We start from the raw sequence: 17,555 nt of genomic DNA, 5'->3' as shown, positions 1-17,555 counted from the left end.
GTTTATGTTTTCCTAAATAAATGTGTGCAATGTAATATTTTCCATATCTCTTAAATAAATGTGTACATATGTACTCCTTTCACCTATTCTCCACACCTCTAACTTACATGGCATCCATTCCCTAATGCACCTGCCTGGAATAAGAGCAGCATGGCTGCTTCAATGGACACTGCTTCTGAGTTTACAATGTTAGACAGGAGGGCGGGATATAGGCCCTACATGACATGTTCACCTGTCCATCACCAGAGGGGGTAAGGGGCCTACTCCTCTTCAGCATCAAAGAAAGAAAAAATAAAAGTGGGTCATCAGAGATAATGTCAGAAGAAAATATAAAAGGACATTAAGTCAAAGGTGGGCATTGATCTGTTGTTTTAATCTGTGGGAAGGAAGATCAGCTGGTCAGTCAGGGATCCACTTGGACTTTCATTCCCCGGCACCTCTCTCCATCACACGTTCTTGGTTTGTTCCTAGGTGAAGCTTTTTACATCTTGTCAATAAACCTACTTACAGTGTCAGGAGATATGTAGATCTGCACTCTCCCTTCATGTTGCATATGCAATTTAGCTATAAACAGCATGGAGTTTTTGACGTTGGTATCCAGCAGCCTCTGTTTCATGCCAGCAAAGGTTCTTCTGGATGCTTGGACTCCAACTGAGAACACAGGAAAGATCTGGAAGCGGTCCCCATAGCGTGACAGTTCACCCTTAAGCCGGGCCAGCTGCAACATAGCGTCTCAGTTGCGGTAGTTGAGGATGATTCCAATAATGGGTGCAAGGGGGGGCTTGGAGCTGGTCTGGTCACTGGGATCCTGTGCGCCCATTCCACAATGAATATGAGGTTGAGCTTGGTGTCGCCAAACACAGTCTTACAGTTTCTCAATGAACTCCTCCATGCGAGCAGAGCTCTGCTGCTCCCGGATCACTATTAGCCTCATATCATTAATTTGTGCCCACCCTCCAGGTCTTCATTCTTGACTGATACTGCCTTAATAGTGGACTCTAGCACCTTGATCTTGTTTACTTTTGTATGCAAGCTGTTCTCCAACTCAGAAATCCTATTCTCTGCCTCCTCTATCCATGTGCTGTGCTTATCTAGCTGCAATTGTAGCATGTCAACCCTGCTGGATTGAGTATCTGGTTTGGAGACCAGCTTACCAATGTAGGCTTTCAACTGAAGGAGGAGTTCCTGAAAGCCATGCTCTTGGCCCTCCTATGCCGTTGTGGAGTTTCGGCTTTCTTTGTGATCGTGTCGCTATCGAAAGGCAGCGTTCTCTGGCTGAGATCCATTTTTCCCACAGTGGGCCCTGCTCCAAATACGATTTGCTCCTGGTTTCAACTACCCTTGTCTGGCCACCAAGCAATTGCACCTTCCAGGTCTGCGGCAAGTCACCCTCTGCTTCTTGATCTGTGCACACTGTTTATGGCCACCTGCTGTGCCCCCACGCCCCCCTCATCCGCCACAGTTTGCAGCTCTATCTGCCTAGATATCCTGCCCCCTCTTACCCAGGGGTTGCTGCCAGTACTGCCCCAGACGAGAGGCAGGTAATGTCCAGATATGCAGGCCTCAGCTTGCAGTCCACAGCCACCTGTGTACACCCAAGAATCTGGGCTATGGATGTCCTCCAGGACCAGGTTGAAGCCTCCTGGAGGATGAGTTTCTGCTGGAAGACCTGGTTCCACTGAGGGCTCCACCTCTGTACATGCAATCCCAGTGGATGGCTATGCTGCCAGTTCGGTGGGTCGGAGAAGGAATGCTGACATCCACACTGGATTGCCCACACCGAAGGTTCCTGTTATCCTTGCAAAGGAGTTGTTCGTGGATCCGCCGGTAGCGGTCTGCCGGCACGTGGTCTCCAGCCTCAGTCCATTTGAACTCTCCCTGTTGCATCCATCCTAGTCTGCAGCACACCGTCGGGAGACATGCGGCCAGCTGTAACAGCCACACAGAGCAGTCCCAGCGTGTCACAGTACAATCAGTTACCGCTGGTGTCTTTCCGATGTGTGATTCCCTGCCAACGGACAGGCTAAGGTCTCTGTGACCTCTATTATTCCAGGATTAATCTGCTGGTTTGGTGGAGCTTACAGAAACTCTGTCATATTGGTTTTAGCCCTCTAGCACCACCCCTCAAAAACCATATAGTCCTTAAACAAAATAGTGTGATGAATCTGGCAATGTCATCATTGTTTCCATGGGGGGGAAACCTTCACTAATGTGCCCAGAGTGAAGCAGACGCTCTCAGATCCAAACCCTGATGGCAGCTATATGAGGGAGGACCACATGGGAGGAGGCGACCCCCAAGTTGATAGAACAGCATCGTCAGATCAAAACCCATATCTCCCTTTTCCTTATGGGGATATCCCCTCCATGTGTCATGCCTTTATGGCTTACTGGGATAGTTCTCACCAACCATCCACAAACCTTACTAATGACATCTTTCAGTGTCAAGAACTGCCTATCATTCCCATGTATATGGGAGTACTGGGACGAGGAAGATTACTGGAGTGATAGAGATCACTGATGCCGAGAAGCTGGAGACATGCTCTAGAGGTTGTAGGTGTCTTTCAAGCACCGGGACATTTAAAAGGATAACACCTGGAGAATTGAGAGAGAGTCACAACTCCTGGCCCAGGTCGAGGAACCTAGTGGAAGCAGACGGTCATGCAGAAGGAAGCGGCTCGAGGAGGCAGCGCTCATGTAAATCCTGCTGGGAGGGAAGCCCTGTATAAGCACTGGGAGCGAGGGAGGAGGACAAGCCCCTCTAATGCCACAGGAACTGTAAAGCAGGAGAAACGCCAGTCATTCGCACCGACCAGAAAGATGAAGCAGCGAAGACCGCAAGGAGTTCTGGAGCAGCCGAACAAAGCAGGTGAGCCAGTAGCAGGGAGCTGGGACACCGTGGTGCTTCGCTCTGAGCATCGCGTAGGAAAGCAAAGCACTAAGCAAGTGGAAGCAAGCCCACAGTAGAGATTTGAGGCGCTGTGGTGAAGGTGTAAAACTGATGAATATGCGAACGGGTCAGGGACCAAATATCTGGGGAAAAGAGAAACCAGTTGGAAGAGTGAAGTAATGAGAAAAGGGTTACGAACCTAGAACCTACACCCACATGTGAAAGAGTTGTATTACATGAGAAAGCCCTGGCAGGAGAGTATACCAGGCAACATCAAGCTTGCAAGTGTGAGAAATGAAGCACATGAGAAAGCCCTGGCAGGAGAGTATATCAGGCAAAGACAACTTTGTAAATGTGAGACGTGAAGCACACGAGAAAGCCCTGGCAGGCGAGTATAGCAGGTAAAGTCAAGTTTGCATCTGTGAGAAGTGAAGTACATGAAAAAGCACTGGCAGGAGAGTATACCAGGCAAAGTCAAGTCTGCAAGTGTGTGGAGTGAACCACATGAGAAAGCCCTGGCAGGAGTGCATAGAAGGCAAATTCAAGTCTGTAAGTGTGTGGAGTGAACCTCATGAGTATACCAGGCAAAGTCAAGTATACAAAGAGAATCCTAAGGAATACCCATACCCTTACTTTGGAGTATATTGAATGTAAAAGAAGCCTGGAATGAGAGTGAAGGTGTTCTGCAAGTCTAGGACCTGCACCCAATTTGTAACACAATGAAAATAGAATTATGAGGAAGACACATGCCCTTGAGATTGTGAATAGTTTTTAACTATTTGTGTTGTGGAAAGATACCTGGGTAAGTGAGTCATCCCCTGGAACTGTGACCATTATCGACTCTAACCTTTTTGTTGGAGTTAACCTTTTCCTTTGAACTTTAACATGTGTGCACTTTCAAGGCCAGAAACAATACCCTTCACCTTATAGTTACTTTCAGATTGTGAGGGCTAGGATAGGAAATGTCCTGTCCTGAAAATGTGATGCCACCAAAATTTATACTTGACAACAAGGAGGTTTCCCCCCCTTTTTATCAGATTAGTTAACTCATCATTTCACCATAGATTGATATCAGAGGACATGAAGGTGGTTACTGTTACCCCTTTATTTAAAGAAAACAGGATTGGACCCCCTGGAAGCCAGTAATTTAAGACTGATCACCAACACTTAATTTTCTGTTTAAGATCTTAGACAAAATTGCTACATTACAGCTTCCGTCATTCATGGAATCCATATGTATATTGCACCTCCGGCAGTCAGGGTTTAGACCTCGTCACAGCACTGAGACAACCTTGTTAGGTCTTCAGACACATATGCTGGGGATCATCGATATCCCATATGCCATATGGGTCTTCTGATCAGTTCAGATCTCTAAGCAGCCTTCGATTTTTTAGATCACGAACGTCTAACCCTCACGCTAAAAGAGGTGGGTCTGTGTGGTCAAGATTCAAGTGATTGGGTGTATTCCTTCTTGTTGCATTTGGATGTCCAGAGTGTGCTGAGGAGAAGCAACTTACTCTCAGGCCCCCATCTCCCATGGTGTTCCTCCGGGAGTCTGTTTGTCCCCCATAATTTTCAACCTTTAGATCAGGCATTGCATAGCCTCCTGGAAAGCATGGATTTCTTCTGCACAAAGTATGTTGATGACGCCCAATTGGTGTTGGAACTATCGGGAGACTACACTTTGGACTCCAATCTCCTAGGGTTCATCTATGCATCAATTAAGTCCTGGATGAATACTAATTGGATATGCCTTAATGGCAACAGAACTGAGCTACTGAACTTTGGCTTAACTCAATCTAAAATTAAATTGTACTCTAAATATCAATCCTTTCACCTTGATGATTGTTATTTTCTGGTTGTAGAAAGAGTTAAAATGCTTGGCATGTATCTGGATTCATCTCTTGCTGCCAAAGTTCATGTAAACCAAGTGTCTAAAAATTGCTGCTACTGTCTCCAACTGTTGAGGGAGACACAGCCTTTCTTCTATAAATAACCAAACATAAAATAACATAACATTATCTGAGAAATATTGTGGCTCCGTTACTCGGGCTACAATTCTGTATAGAGTCGATTATTGTAATTCACTGCTGGTCGCAGCCAAATGAGAAACGGCTGTGCAAGCTTCAAATTTCACAGAATGATGCAGTCAGAAATAGTCAAAGCAAATCGAGGCAGGACCATATTTCTAAGAGTAGGCAAGAACTTCACTGGCTTCCTATCACCCCTCGTAGACCTTTTAAAGCGGCAGTACTGATACACAATTGTGTTTATGGTACTTCTCCTGCTTACCTAAAATCCATGATTCTTCCCTATATCCGGTCCAGATCTTTTGGCTCTTCTCAGATGGGTCTAGTGAGATCTTCATGCTTCAGTTTGACCAATGGTCTAGGTCAATACTTTCCAGTTGTGTCAGCCAAAGTCTGGAATTCCGTTCCTCCTGATCTGAGACTTGATGAAAATCTTCTCAGCTTTCGTTGTAAGTTGAAAACCTTCCCTTTTAAATAAATCATCATCGGGATTTATCATCTTGCCAAAGTATTTCCATCCCATCTGCTTTGTGTATGTCACTTGTGTTCATGCTGGTGCGCCCAGATACATGTTGCCCCTGACGCCTTACAAATAAATTAAATAAAATGTAAAATAGGATTTCGGACACAGGAAATGTTTACTTCGGACATCTTGACGCACAATAGATCCTTAGTTTTGGTTGAGGTAGGGAAATACCTCCTAGAGAAGGGATAGTGAGGCATTTTCCAACAATTTTAATATTTCAATAAAAGTTTGTAGCAATTACAATGAGTCCTCTGTGTCCGCGTCTCACTCCTGGCTCTTCTCAGTAAGTATCATATTATAGTTTTCTATTAAAAATAAGCCGCTCGTAAAATGAAGAGGTACAAATGAAGAAGTAGAAATAACTCACTATACACTGAAGGTAATGTGAATAGTCAGAATAGAGACATTTGAAATGAAGAACGTACAAATAAATACATCTTTGAAACATATATACAAAAACGTTTCTGTTTTGAAAAAGGTTTTGGTTTCTTATTCATTGAGTGCAATTTGGGTAATCTACTCATGCGCACCCAGATCACTTGCCTATTGCTACCTGTGAAACGATCCTTTAAAATGTGTGACTTTACCCCTGCCATAATGCAACTTTCAAACCCTCCCCTGCCACCCTTACCTGCCCCACCCCATACTCTCCTGGACAGAAGTCTCTGCCTTAGTGTATTAACCTGTTTTGTCATTTTTTTAATATTAAAGTCGTATTATGAGTGCTTCCTTATTTTCAGCATTATTTGAATGTGTAGGGTTGTTTGTTCTGATTAGATTCCAAAACACTGCCATTTATGTGAACTCATAAACTTCTTTTTAATGATTACTGCGTTTAATAATGTATCTTTTCCAAATATATTTTTCTAACACCAGCTTCTATCATTTTTTAAAAATGTTATTTGTGTTTTCATTATGGCTAAAATATCCTCTCCTAGCCCAGACTTCATCTATACCTCCTAACCCACCTTGCAGTTTGGTGACCCTTCATTTTCTGTGCCACAACAAGGCTGGGTGGGTGGCCCAACTCCTGTGTTTGCAAAATGGGATTGTGTTTACCACTATGGTCCAATTGATTTACACTTTTAATTTAAAATAATTGTAACGTGTTTGGCTTAGTGCCTAAAGTTATCTAAAATGTGTATATTCAGTTTGTGGATAATGTTGATAAAGAGTTTATTTTGACAGTTATTTATTTTAGTAAGTCCTCCTTTTGGCCACGTTTTGCTTTTGAGTAATTATTTAAGCAACATGCACCTAACCTTTACCATTAACCAATAGCATGTATAATGTCATGTGGCTCAAGATCATAGGACAATGCTCCCAGGATTTTGGGGAGAGTGGTTTAAAGGGTTGAAGGTGAGCAGTGAATGACCTGTGTCAGTGAGAAAGAGGGGTGTGTATGCTAGAAGCTATTCTATTGGCTGCTGTCGGATCTGAAATATTGGGGAGAACAATACATGACAAAATGGGTTCATGTGGGTAGATGCCCATGTTAGAAATGGAGTAGGGGCAAGATATGCACTAGAAAGTGTTGGAGAGGCATCCATTGGTCTAAACCACTGCAGGGAAAAGAGATACATTACCCAGGGATGAAATAATTTTGTTAGGCATTAATTTCCCTTGAGAAGTGGGGCAGTGTGCATGCTGGGTAATATGGTTACTCGTGAATGTTGATTGGACTTGAGTAATGCTATGGGGGTGCGGAAGTAGAGCTGCTCTAGCCTGTGGTTGTTGGTCTTGATCAGTGAAGAGGGTGGTGTCCTATTTATCTATTCTAGCCTGCAACAACCCATGGCCCACTTCTGCAGACTAATCACTGCTGACATGAAACCATGCAACATGCTACATGCTTTCATGTCAGCAGTGACTAGCCTCGAGAAGTGGGCCATGGGTTATTGCAGGCTAGAATAGAATTAGGTGTGTAGTGGTTGGCCTTGAAGAGCGAATGATGGTAGAATGGGTTCAAGTTGATTGCTATTGAGCCTTAAGTGTTGGAGTAGGGTGGTGTGCATGGCAGTGAGAGTCGGGAGGTAGCGATTAGTCAGCCTGCCTGCCTGCGGTTTAGGTATGCAATTGTTCATCTTTATTGCAATGCATGGTTGGCTTGCAAGGTAGAATGGGTTCCTGTGGGGACAGGTTTGGCAATGATTGTTCTGGACAAATTGGGAGATAGATTCATTTTTAATCGGTGTGTGTGTGTATTTTGTGTGTGTGTGTGTGTGGGCAGAATTAGCCTTTTCAGCCAAGTTATACACAGCAAAGCGCCACCCATTAGCCATCACTGGAAGTTCACCTCCTGTTCAGATCCAGATGGGCAATTCTTTGTGGATTTTACAAATAATCTCAAATGTCAAGCCTTTGCTCCAGCATAATGTCTCTGTCTATAGGACACTGCTGTTTTATACATAACATTTCTCAACCCCAAGAAAAATAGCTTTTGTAGGTTCAGATAACTGCATACATTTGTCACCCTTATTAGGAATCATCAATGCATTTATGTCTGACAAGGTTCACACGTTTCAGTTGAGTTCTTGAAAAAAAACATCATTCCACTTCAAACATGAAAAGATGAATTTGCCATTTCAGGCAAGTTTTGCACAGCACGCCACTGCCCAGTAGCCTTCACTGGAAATTCACCTCCAGTTGGGAACCAGATGGGGAGTGCATTGTGGGTATGCAAATGAGCTCAAATATCAAGCCTTTGCTCCAGGAATACAAATCTTTCTCTGTAGGGCAGTACTATTTTACACTTAGCATTTTCAACCACAGACAGAGTGCTCGCAAGGATTCTGAAAATTGCATACATGTTTAATCCTTATAAGGTATCATCAGTGCAGTATAGTATTGATCAACCACTACAAAAGTTATATTGGATGTATAAGTTTGAAAAACAAAGCTTACATATGAAAAGTGAAAGCAGAATTAGCAATTTCAGCCAAGTCAAACAGCCACTGTTTGCCTCGCAACTTTGCTGGTGATTATATTGAATATTATGTAAGGAACTGTGATGGGTACTAAGTTTGCTCCATTATACACACCAACCTACTAATGGGTTTTTGGGAGGCTGTTTTTGTTCTCAATAATCCTGAGGACAAATGGATGGTAACATAGCTATGTGGCTACACTACACTGACAATGTGTTAATCCTTTGACAGGGCACCATGTTAGAACTGCAGTCATGTAATACATTCCGTAACAACTGATCCCAATCTACATTGTATCATAAACTGTAACAGGGAACAAATCTAAGTTTTAGATTTACAGATCATGGTGATTAGCAACTACATTCATAGGAAAACGTTCCACAAACCAACCGCTGGTAATTCAATTCTGCATGCAGACTCGTCCATCCCCTAGTAATACAAATATCACATATGCAGAATATTTAATAGCTAAAAAGAATTGTTCTCTCACCACAGAGACTATGAACAAGTTGGCCAAGAAATGAACTCACATTTTGTAAAAAGGGGGCACTCTTCAAAAATATTTAGGGATGCCAAATCCAGAGCATTTCTGATCTCACCTCAGGACCTGCTAAAAAGGAAAAGGAAAAGACAGGACAATGACAGTTTGAGATTCATTACCACCTATGGCAACAGACAAAGCAGATACACAGTACAATTACGAGACATTGGCAGCTATTGTATCAGGATACTGTTTTAAAAGAAGTGTTTGAACCGAATGCACATATTTACTATAGACGGGGTAAGAATATTGGAGACCTTGTCACTTGCAGTCATTTATATGCCCCAAAACATTTAATTGGCTGCAAAAACAATTTAGGTGTTTTCCCTGTCAGTTCTGCATCATTTGTAAACTAGTTCTGGTATTCACCTTTTTTTTTTAATGTAATCAGTGCCCATTGAATGCACCACATTAAAGATCATATAGCCTGCAATACTGAATTTGCAGTTTATTGACTTGTTTGCCAATGTCACTAAGTATACATAGGCAGTACTGTACACAAAATTAAGATTTGTGTCTTAGAATATATAAGAGCGATAAAACATAATTACCCTGTGGCATCTCACTTTGCAGAATTTCACAACCAACACAGTACACTACTGAAACGGGTGGGTCTTAGGACCATCAAACATCATCCACGTAGAGGCAACAGAGAATTAATACTTAGAAGATTAGAAACTAGACTAAATATTAGGTTTAACTGCAAAGTCCCATTTGGCCACAACACAACTGAATGGTACTATGTCTTCCTGTGATGATCACTCAGATAAGATGTGTCTCTTATTGCCTGGTACTGTGGTCATTTTACAGCTTATAACAGCATATATGTATTATGCTGCAGCTGGAAATGGTTCTGGTATCCTGTTTACATGTCCCTTTTATCTAAAATACTTTGTTTCTTTTGTTTAATCAATTTGTATGAGTATTTATCAAGTATCATGACAACTACGGTATTTCTGGATATTCCATTTCTGTATATAGTTGTTTGTTGCACATATACTGATCTACATAATACATCTTGAAACCTATATTTGGAATCATTTCCCTAATATGCGCTTTTCTAGCACTGAATGAAATGGGTCTATGCGCATCTGTTACAGCATTCATATGGTTGCATAAGTAATGTGAACTCCTGGAGACCTACTCATTCATTTTGGGAAATTATGCGTTCAATTAAATAGATTAGGAATTGGATATATATATATATATATATATATATATATATATATATATATATATATATCTCCTGAGATTATTATTTGGGATTTTTTGCATCGTCAATTGCTTTTGCCACTATATCATACATTGCTAATAGGTGAATTAATCATCTTTACTGCATGTTGCAAGTACAATAGCCTTTTATTCATGCATTGCTTTCTTAAAATTTGACCTTAGGTTTAAACGTGCACTTCATATTGTGATGAATCCCAGGTTGTCATCACTGCTTCCGTAGGGGGAGCCCCTTCCCATGAGGCCATGGAGGTGAGGCGGCCACCCAATAGTCCACTTGGTGGTGGTACTCAGTGGGTGGATATCATGGGAGGGCGAACCCTTATGGGACCAGTGACTGCCTAACACCTACACCTCTCTTACACCCCCACTCTCTCCATCCCTACCCTCTTTTCCCATGTACTTCCGTAAAAACAATGAAGTAGAGGAAACTGAGATGAGGACGAATAGGGATGAGTTGATAGATATACTGCTAACAACCACTAAGATGAGGAAGAAGTACAGAAGCACAGAGAGCACTAAGGTGAACCACAGTGAACGGTCCAATGGTTGCCAAGTTCCTACTGGTCCAAATTCAGTATAAATAGAAGTGGGAAACCAGGAAGTAGTGTCAAGCCCTCCCTTGAGGAGCCAGAACAGGGAAGCTGTGCTTTACTGAGAAGGGGTTGTGAACCAGTGTGCTCTCCAGACAGATGGGGAATCTTTGCCAGCCGGCAAGGGAAGGAGAGCTGGAGAAACCTGCCAAACAATTTGCTGGTGAAGCCAGTGTCAAGCCCTCCCTGGAGTAACTGCAGGATCAAGCACAGACCAGGATTGAAGGCAGAAGTTGACCGGGACACCAAGAATGGAGAGAGAGAGTCCAAGGCCATTCCAGGACGTGAGGATTACACTGCCAGAATGCGGGCTGAAACCTTGGTTATCCCTGAGACCTGGGGAGTGCACAGGGAAGGAACCACCATGCCAGGAATGCCAAAACAGCTGCATAGCCACTGCAGAGCGAGAGAGGCCCCCGAACACCATTGAAGCCTAGTGACAGAACCCAGCTCTTCTGGAGGAGATGACAACCAGGCAAATTGCGAAGTAAGGTACAGCAGTGAAGTGCTGAAAGCCTAAGGAGGTGGAGGCACACACTGAGAGGTTGGTAAAGCAGGGTCTGGAACCCTGCAACCATGGGAGAAATGGTTAATTGGACATGGGCTTGCACTAAGGCTTGGCAGGAGAGTGAACCAAGCCTATAAAGTGGGAAGCTAAAATCAGAAGTGTAAGTCTGCGACCAGTGTCCATGTAAAGAGAACTGTGACAATAATAGACAGTACATGTAGTACTTGGCAGGTGAGTAAGCCAAGTCTGTATGTGAACCCACAGCTTGGAAGAACATCCAGGTTGTTCCTCTTCATCGCAGTATCTGGTGGGAGGAAACCAGGTCTGACAACCAGAGTCGGGGACCCACCACAGCTTGAGAGTGCATCCAGGATGTTCTTCTTCGTCGCAGTGCCTGGTTGGAGGAAACTAGATCTGCCGACCAGGGTTGGGCACCCACCACAGCTTAGGAGTGCATCCAGGTTGTTCTTCTTCATTCCAGCACATGATGGGAGGATACCAGGTCTGCCAATCAGGGTCAGGGACCCACCACAGCTTGAGGAGTGCATCCAGGTTGTTCTTCTGTGTCGCAGTGCCTGATGGGAGGAAACCAGGCTTATCAACCAGGGTCAGGGACCCACCACAGCTTGTGAGTGCATGCAGGCTGTTCTTCGCAGTGCCTGGTGGGAGGAAACCAGGGCTGCCAACCAGGTTCCGGGATCCACCACAGCTTTGGAATGCATCCACGTTGTTCTTCTTTGTATCAGCACCTGGTGGGAGGACACCAGGTTTGCCAACCACAGTCAGGGACCAACCAAAGCTTGGGGGGTGCATCCAGGTTGTATTTCTTTAGCGCAGTGCCTGATGGGAGGAAACAAGGCCTGCCAACCAGAGTCAATGACACTCTCCAGTTTGGAAACACATCCAAGCTCCTTTTATGTGTGCAATTGTGCTTAGTGAAAAGGAACCTGGTCTACCAATCGGGGTCAGGGACCTAAGGACATAGAAAAAGCTTGAGAAGGGCCCACCAGGGAAGAGGGATTCCCCCCAACAGTTGTTGAGCTTTGCAAGGAGCCTGAACAAGGCCAGGGAAGGGAGATATTCCCCAATTTTTCAAGGTCTGAAGATTCCAGAACAGTTTTTTGTCCATGGGAAGGGATTTGATTGCTCAGTCTGGAGTCCTTTTCTATACCGATGCTGATGACATGCAGCTAATGTTTCGGGTTGACTCCCCTCAATCTAAACCCGCTGGCAAACTTTGGGACTGCTTGGACAATATATACAAGTGGATGTCGGCCAATTGGCTAAAGCTGAATGGGGATAAAACTGAGGTGTTGGTGGTTGGTCCCCAATCGGCTAGTGGTCTGTGGAACTCTCAATATTGGCCTAAATAGCTTGGCCCATGCCCACCAGTCTGCGCATCCGAAAAAGATTAGGGGTGATACTTCTTGCCAGTGGGTCATGAGAAGCTCAAATTTCAGCAATGTGTAATGCATGGTTTGGGAATCTTAAAATCCTAAGGAAGATACTGCCTCTCCTGCCCTCAGATAGCCGTACCAAGCTGGTTACATCTACGATAATGGGGTCACTGTATTACTGCAACGGGATCTACTTAGGGCAACCCAAGTATCAGATGCAATGGATGCAGGTACCCCAGAATACAGCAGCAAGGCTGGGGCTCAATGCGCCCATTTGACTCCGTCCATTGCTCTCCTGCGACACCTGCATTGTCCCCCAGTAGCGGAACGGATAATGTTTAAAATACTCTGTGTCACTCACCGAGCCCTGTACAATGTAGGCCTGGAGTATTTGAACGATAAGATTGATCGCTATCATCCAACTAGGCAGCTGCGCTCATCTGCTCAGGTGCTACTTAAAGTCCCCATATAACAGCGTATGTGTTTTGGAGACCGCTCCTTCTCGGGTAATTATGGAATCTTCTCCCTCTGGCTCTACGAGTCACCGAGGAGTACCTGCCCTTTGGAAGGGCACTTAAGTTCTTTCTGTTTTAATCAGTCAGCGTGCATTCTTGTTGATGAGTTTTGTTCTCTGTACCGCCAATGGCAGCGCCTAGATGCCGTCGGGCCGTAGTTGCGCTTCATAAGTTTTTAAATAATAAAATAATAAATAAATAAAGAGTACCACTCCCTTTGTGCGGGAAAGACCGAACCTTTACTTTAGTTTGCATTTAGATGTGAGGGACAGAGTTAGGATTCTGACATTGGGACTGGTTTGGACATTCTGACACTAGTTATTTCCGTTGAGGCAGGGAAACCCCTCTTAGAGTTAGGGCAAGATAGGGTTTTCTTTTTCTTTTTACCTTTGAATAAACGGTTTGCATAATCACCATGACCCCTCCGTGTCAGTCTTAATGCTGCACCATTACAACATATATATGTACTGTTCAGCGCTTTACATATTGCTGTTTGTGCAAACACTTTATTTTTTTTTAAAACGCACATCATTTAACTCTTTCTATTTAGAACTTCGGATTACATTGGGAAAATGTGGGGATTGTAGTTGGCTCACATGCCACCTTAAATTCTCTTTCCTAAATGTTTCCCACCATGACTAAGCTGTGGGGCACAGCAAAATGTTTTGTTTTACTGCTGAATAAAATGGTTTTGTAAATTGCAGCTTTGTGTATTTTAATATTTCCATGGAACATGGTGATATCCACGTCTTTGTGACTGTGCAGTGCCCGTTCTAACACGAGCACCTCTCTGTGTTTTTTTGTGTGTGTTGAAGACATTATATATATGTTTATATGCAGATAGAAATATGGATATATACAAATATACACACATCGTAGGGGCGAATTGGTAGGTTTAAGGTTTTACAGAATGCAAAATGATCTTCTAAAACACAACTCTAAAGATGGCAACTATTCTGCAGCATAGCAAGAGAACTATCAGCACACAATGCACTTTTACGCGAAGTAGTGATAGATGGCGGAGCACTCTGGTGAATAGTGTGGACATTTAGCAATCCTATCCATAAAAGTCTACAATGCCTTCCATTTGAAGATATTATCACAACAAGTATGTTTCTAAACGCCGTACTCCCCACTATGACGTCAGACCAGTGGACATGTAGAGGAATACAGAATGCATATGCCCCCAATGGGTCCCCACAGCTGAGAGGGAGAAGGAGGAGGCCAAGCTACCTGACCATAAACCCTGTGCCGCAATTGACATTTGACGTCAGAGGCCAAGCACACTGCTGCTCTCCAACATCGTGGGACCCGCGGGTCTGACATGGGGGCATGCCAGAAGCATCCACACTACAAGAGAGCAGCGCAACACTACCTAGTTAGTCTCTCATTATCACGGGCATGCTGCCGAAAGTGGCCGTCCTTACTTACAGCGCTGAAACTATGGAAATGTGATAGGTCTGTAGCTCTCTCGCTGTCAGTTTGGAAGGATGCTGAATCACTGCAAGAAGAGGCGGGTGGGCAGGATGGTGGGACATCCCGTATATTCTTGTTTCTTGTGTGGTGCTGAGGAATGAAAGGGCACTACACAGGGGATGTGACACATGGTGACAGGGTGTTAGGTATTTTGTTTCCTTTTGGGGTGGTGAGGATAGGGAGGGAACTTTATGAGGGTTGTGAGAGAGTGTGGCAGGAGGCCAGGGCATTTTTGCATTGCATATGTTTCCCTCAGGAGTCCCCTCTCCAAGAGCTGCACTGCTAGTCCAATGGGATACTTCAGGAAGTAGGACCGGGCACTGGAGAGGCTACACACAACATACAGTTGAAGTCAAGAACCTATCAAGGTGCTTTGCTTGTCTATCAGATGTCCCTCGGAACCCAGTTCTGGAATGTATGCCTTTTGTTAAGGCTAGAGGGGGCTAGCGAGATATGCGCTCTACACTAAGCCTAACGACCATCCTTGCAGCAACATTTTACTATCTCTCGAGATTATGTATCAGGTACTTTTTACGATCCTGGATAATATAAATTACATAGACAATACGTGATATAGACAGTGCATGAATGACTCGAACTCTGTGGGGGGGGGCGTTGCTACGACATGCAAACTGCAAAGCAGTAGCTCATGGTTAATAAAGCTAGACGAATGCTGATATTTGATGTTCAAATGTTAGTCTAAGATTTCTTAGATCTCCAAGATTTCGAATGAAATTGCAATAGGTTTTGGGGAGTTTCTGGGATTACTCAGAGATCTCAGATGGCCAGAATCAGGGCAGTTGACCTACCACCAGGATGTCAGTGTTTTCATTGTATATTTTATGAATTCTTGATCATACCAATATTGATTGCCACCACACGATTTTAAACTTGAGATGGAATTATCAATGACCGGGCTGGTCCTAACCAGTATCTGATTATCGTCAGCATAATAATAGAATGTAATGAGGAATTAATCAGTTTAATCAATGGTAGAGAGTAGATGTTACATAAATATGTATTAATGACAAGTTTTGGGGTATCCCACATTTTACTTTGGAGAAGGAGGTACACTATGGAGGAATAAAGATGACACATTCAGAAACTAATACGATGGTTCATTTTGGGTACAAATCCCATAACCTATCTGCTCGAGTCTAGTGAATATGATTTGTTGTTTGACGGTTATAAAAGTCACCAACAAATCCACCTCCACTACCACCATCTGTTCACCACCTGGGATTTTCTTAGCAGATGTCACAACTGATTCTGCACATCTACGCAGATGGGAACCAATCAGCACTGGGTCCAGAATATTATGGCTTCCTATGCATGGCTGCAACTATTCAACTATGATTCTTTGTCAAATTTGAGCTGGATAGGGGATAATGTAGATAGTTCAGTAATTGTGCTTAGCGGTGCTCCTGAATGGAGTCAAAACTGGGCAAGCGCTTAGGAGAGAGGCTAATGGTCTTTCACAAAGTAACTGGTGTAACTGGGTGGGTTGGTAAGAAAGAAATTTAAATTGTGCAATATGTAAGTTGTCAAGGGGGATCCTGATGAGTTGCTTTGAAAGATCACCCAAGATGAAATGTGCTTTATTTAAGATTGTCTCAATATTAATATATATATTCTTTTCAAGCCATTAAATGTTAAAGAGGGAGCCATTTCCATGGGGAGAACATTGTCTGTGACGTTTTTCACCTCATCGATAATAGAGAATATTTCATTCCTTGACGTGAGGGAATTTGGATGGCTTTTCAAGTAAAATAGATCTCTGCAAGTTTTTGAAATGTTATACCATTGAGTAGCTGGTGTAATTCAGTTTACGTCAGTGATCATATTCTCACCGTTATGGTATATACAGGGATCTCCCGTTGTCCTAGCATCACTTCAAGAGTGAACCATTTGGTAGCTATTTGCATATTTTGTGTGCATTGGTTTGCACAAAAAGGTCTGCTTCTTTTTGCTTCTTTCTCTCTCTCTCTCTCTCTCTCTCTGCTTATTTCTCTTTTTGTATCAATCACTCTCTGTCTCTCTCTGCCTCTGTCTTTCTCGCTTTCCCTCTCTCTCTCTTTCTGTCTTCCTTTCTCTTTATGTATTTTTCTGTCTGTCCACCCGTCCGTCTGTCGGTCGCTCTCTCTCTGTCTGTCTTCGGTGGTGAGACTTTCTGCAGAGAGGTGTTTGGAGCAAGATGGGGGGCTAGCCAGAGAAAGAGATGCTGTTTTTGTTGTGCTCACACCCCTTGTGCAATTTCATTTGTAGGTGGAGTTAACGGGTAGCAGCGTATTTGAATACATTCACCCTGGAGACCACCCAGAGGTTGCAGAGCAGCTTGGATTGAAGACTCCTGACCGATCACCCAGTTCCCAATCAGCCAATCAGAAGCCTCTCAGCAATGCTTCTTCTTCCTCTTCTTCTTCGTCCTCCTCTTCTCTGGTTGAAACACCTGACACAGGTAACAAAAAAAAATGGTATCGCGTCAGGTCATATTATGTAAACTACTTACTTGAACCTCATTCTGAAATTAATTTTTGATCATACTGTTGCCATTCACCCTGAGCATTTAAACGCACTCTGGTTCCGCACTCTTTTTGAATGTGCGCAACGGCCTTGCTGGGTAATACTCTGAATCGAGCCTCTGCTTCCTTGTCCTTGCTTTATGAATTTGTATGAACTGCTGTAAAAATATCTTATCCATTTGAAAGCTTTTTAGAATGTTTTTATTGTATTTTTCGCTGTTTGTTTGTCATCTTCATTGTATGAAATTACTTACTTGAACCTCATTCTGAAATTCATTTTTGATCGTCCTGTTGACACACTACAGTCCTCTTTTTAGCTCTATTTGACCTGCACATTTAAACTCACTTTGGAGTGACTGCATAGCGGGCGCACCCACGTAACGAGCATTCCACCCACGGGCAG

The 17,555-nt window shown here is 43.5% G+C and overlaps 1 protein-coding gene across 2 annotated transcripts in view; it reads left to right on the top strand.

Moving 5' to 3' along the window:
* Window positions 1-17,555, top strand: part of NPAS1 (neuronal PAS domain protein 1) — a 670,224-nt gene that overhangs the window by 540,719 nt on the left and 111,950 nt on the right. For both annotated transcript variants that reach the window (XM_069644570.1, XM_069644571.1), the window contains one exon: window positions 16,896-17,088. In XM_069644570.1, the coding sequence (XP_069500671.1) occupies window positions 16,896-17,088 (193 nt within the window). The remainder of the gene's footprint in view (window positions 1-16,895; window positions 17,089-17,555) is intronic.

The sequence above is a fragment of the Ambystoma mexicanum genome, chromosome 2p (assembly GCF_040938575.1).
Source record: "Ambystoma mexicanum isolate Mex_15411 chromosome 2p, UKY_AmexF1_1, whole genome shotgun sequence".
Lineage (NCBI taxonomy): Eukaryota > Metazoa > Chordata > Amphibia > Caudata > Ambystomatidae > Ambystoma > Ambystoma mexicanum.
This window is presented reverse-complemented; position numbering and strand designations above follow the sequence as displayed.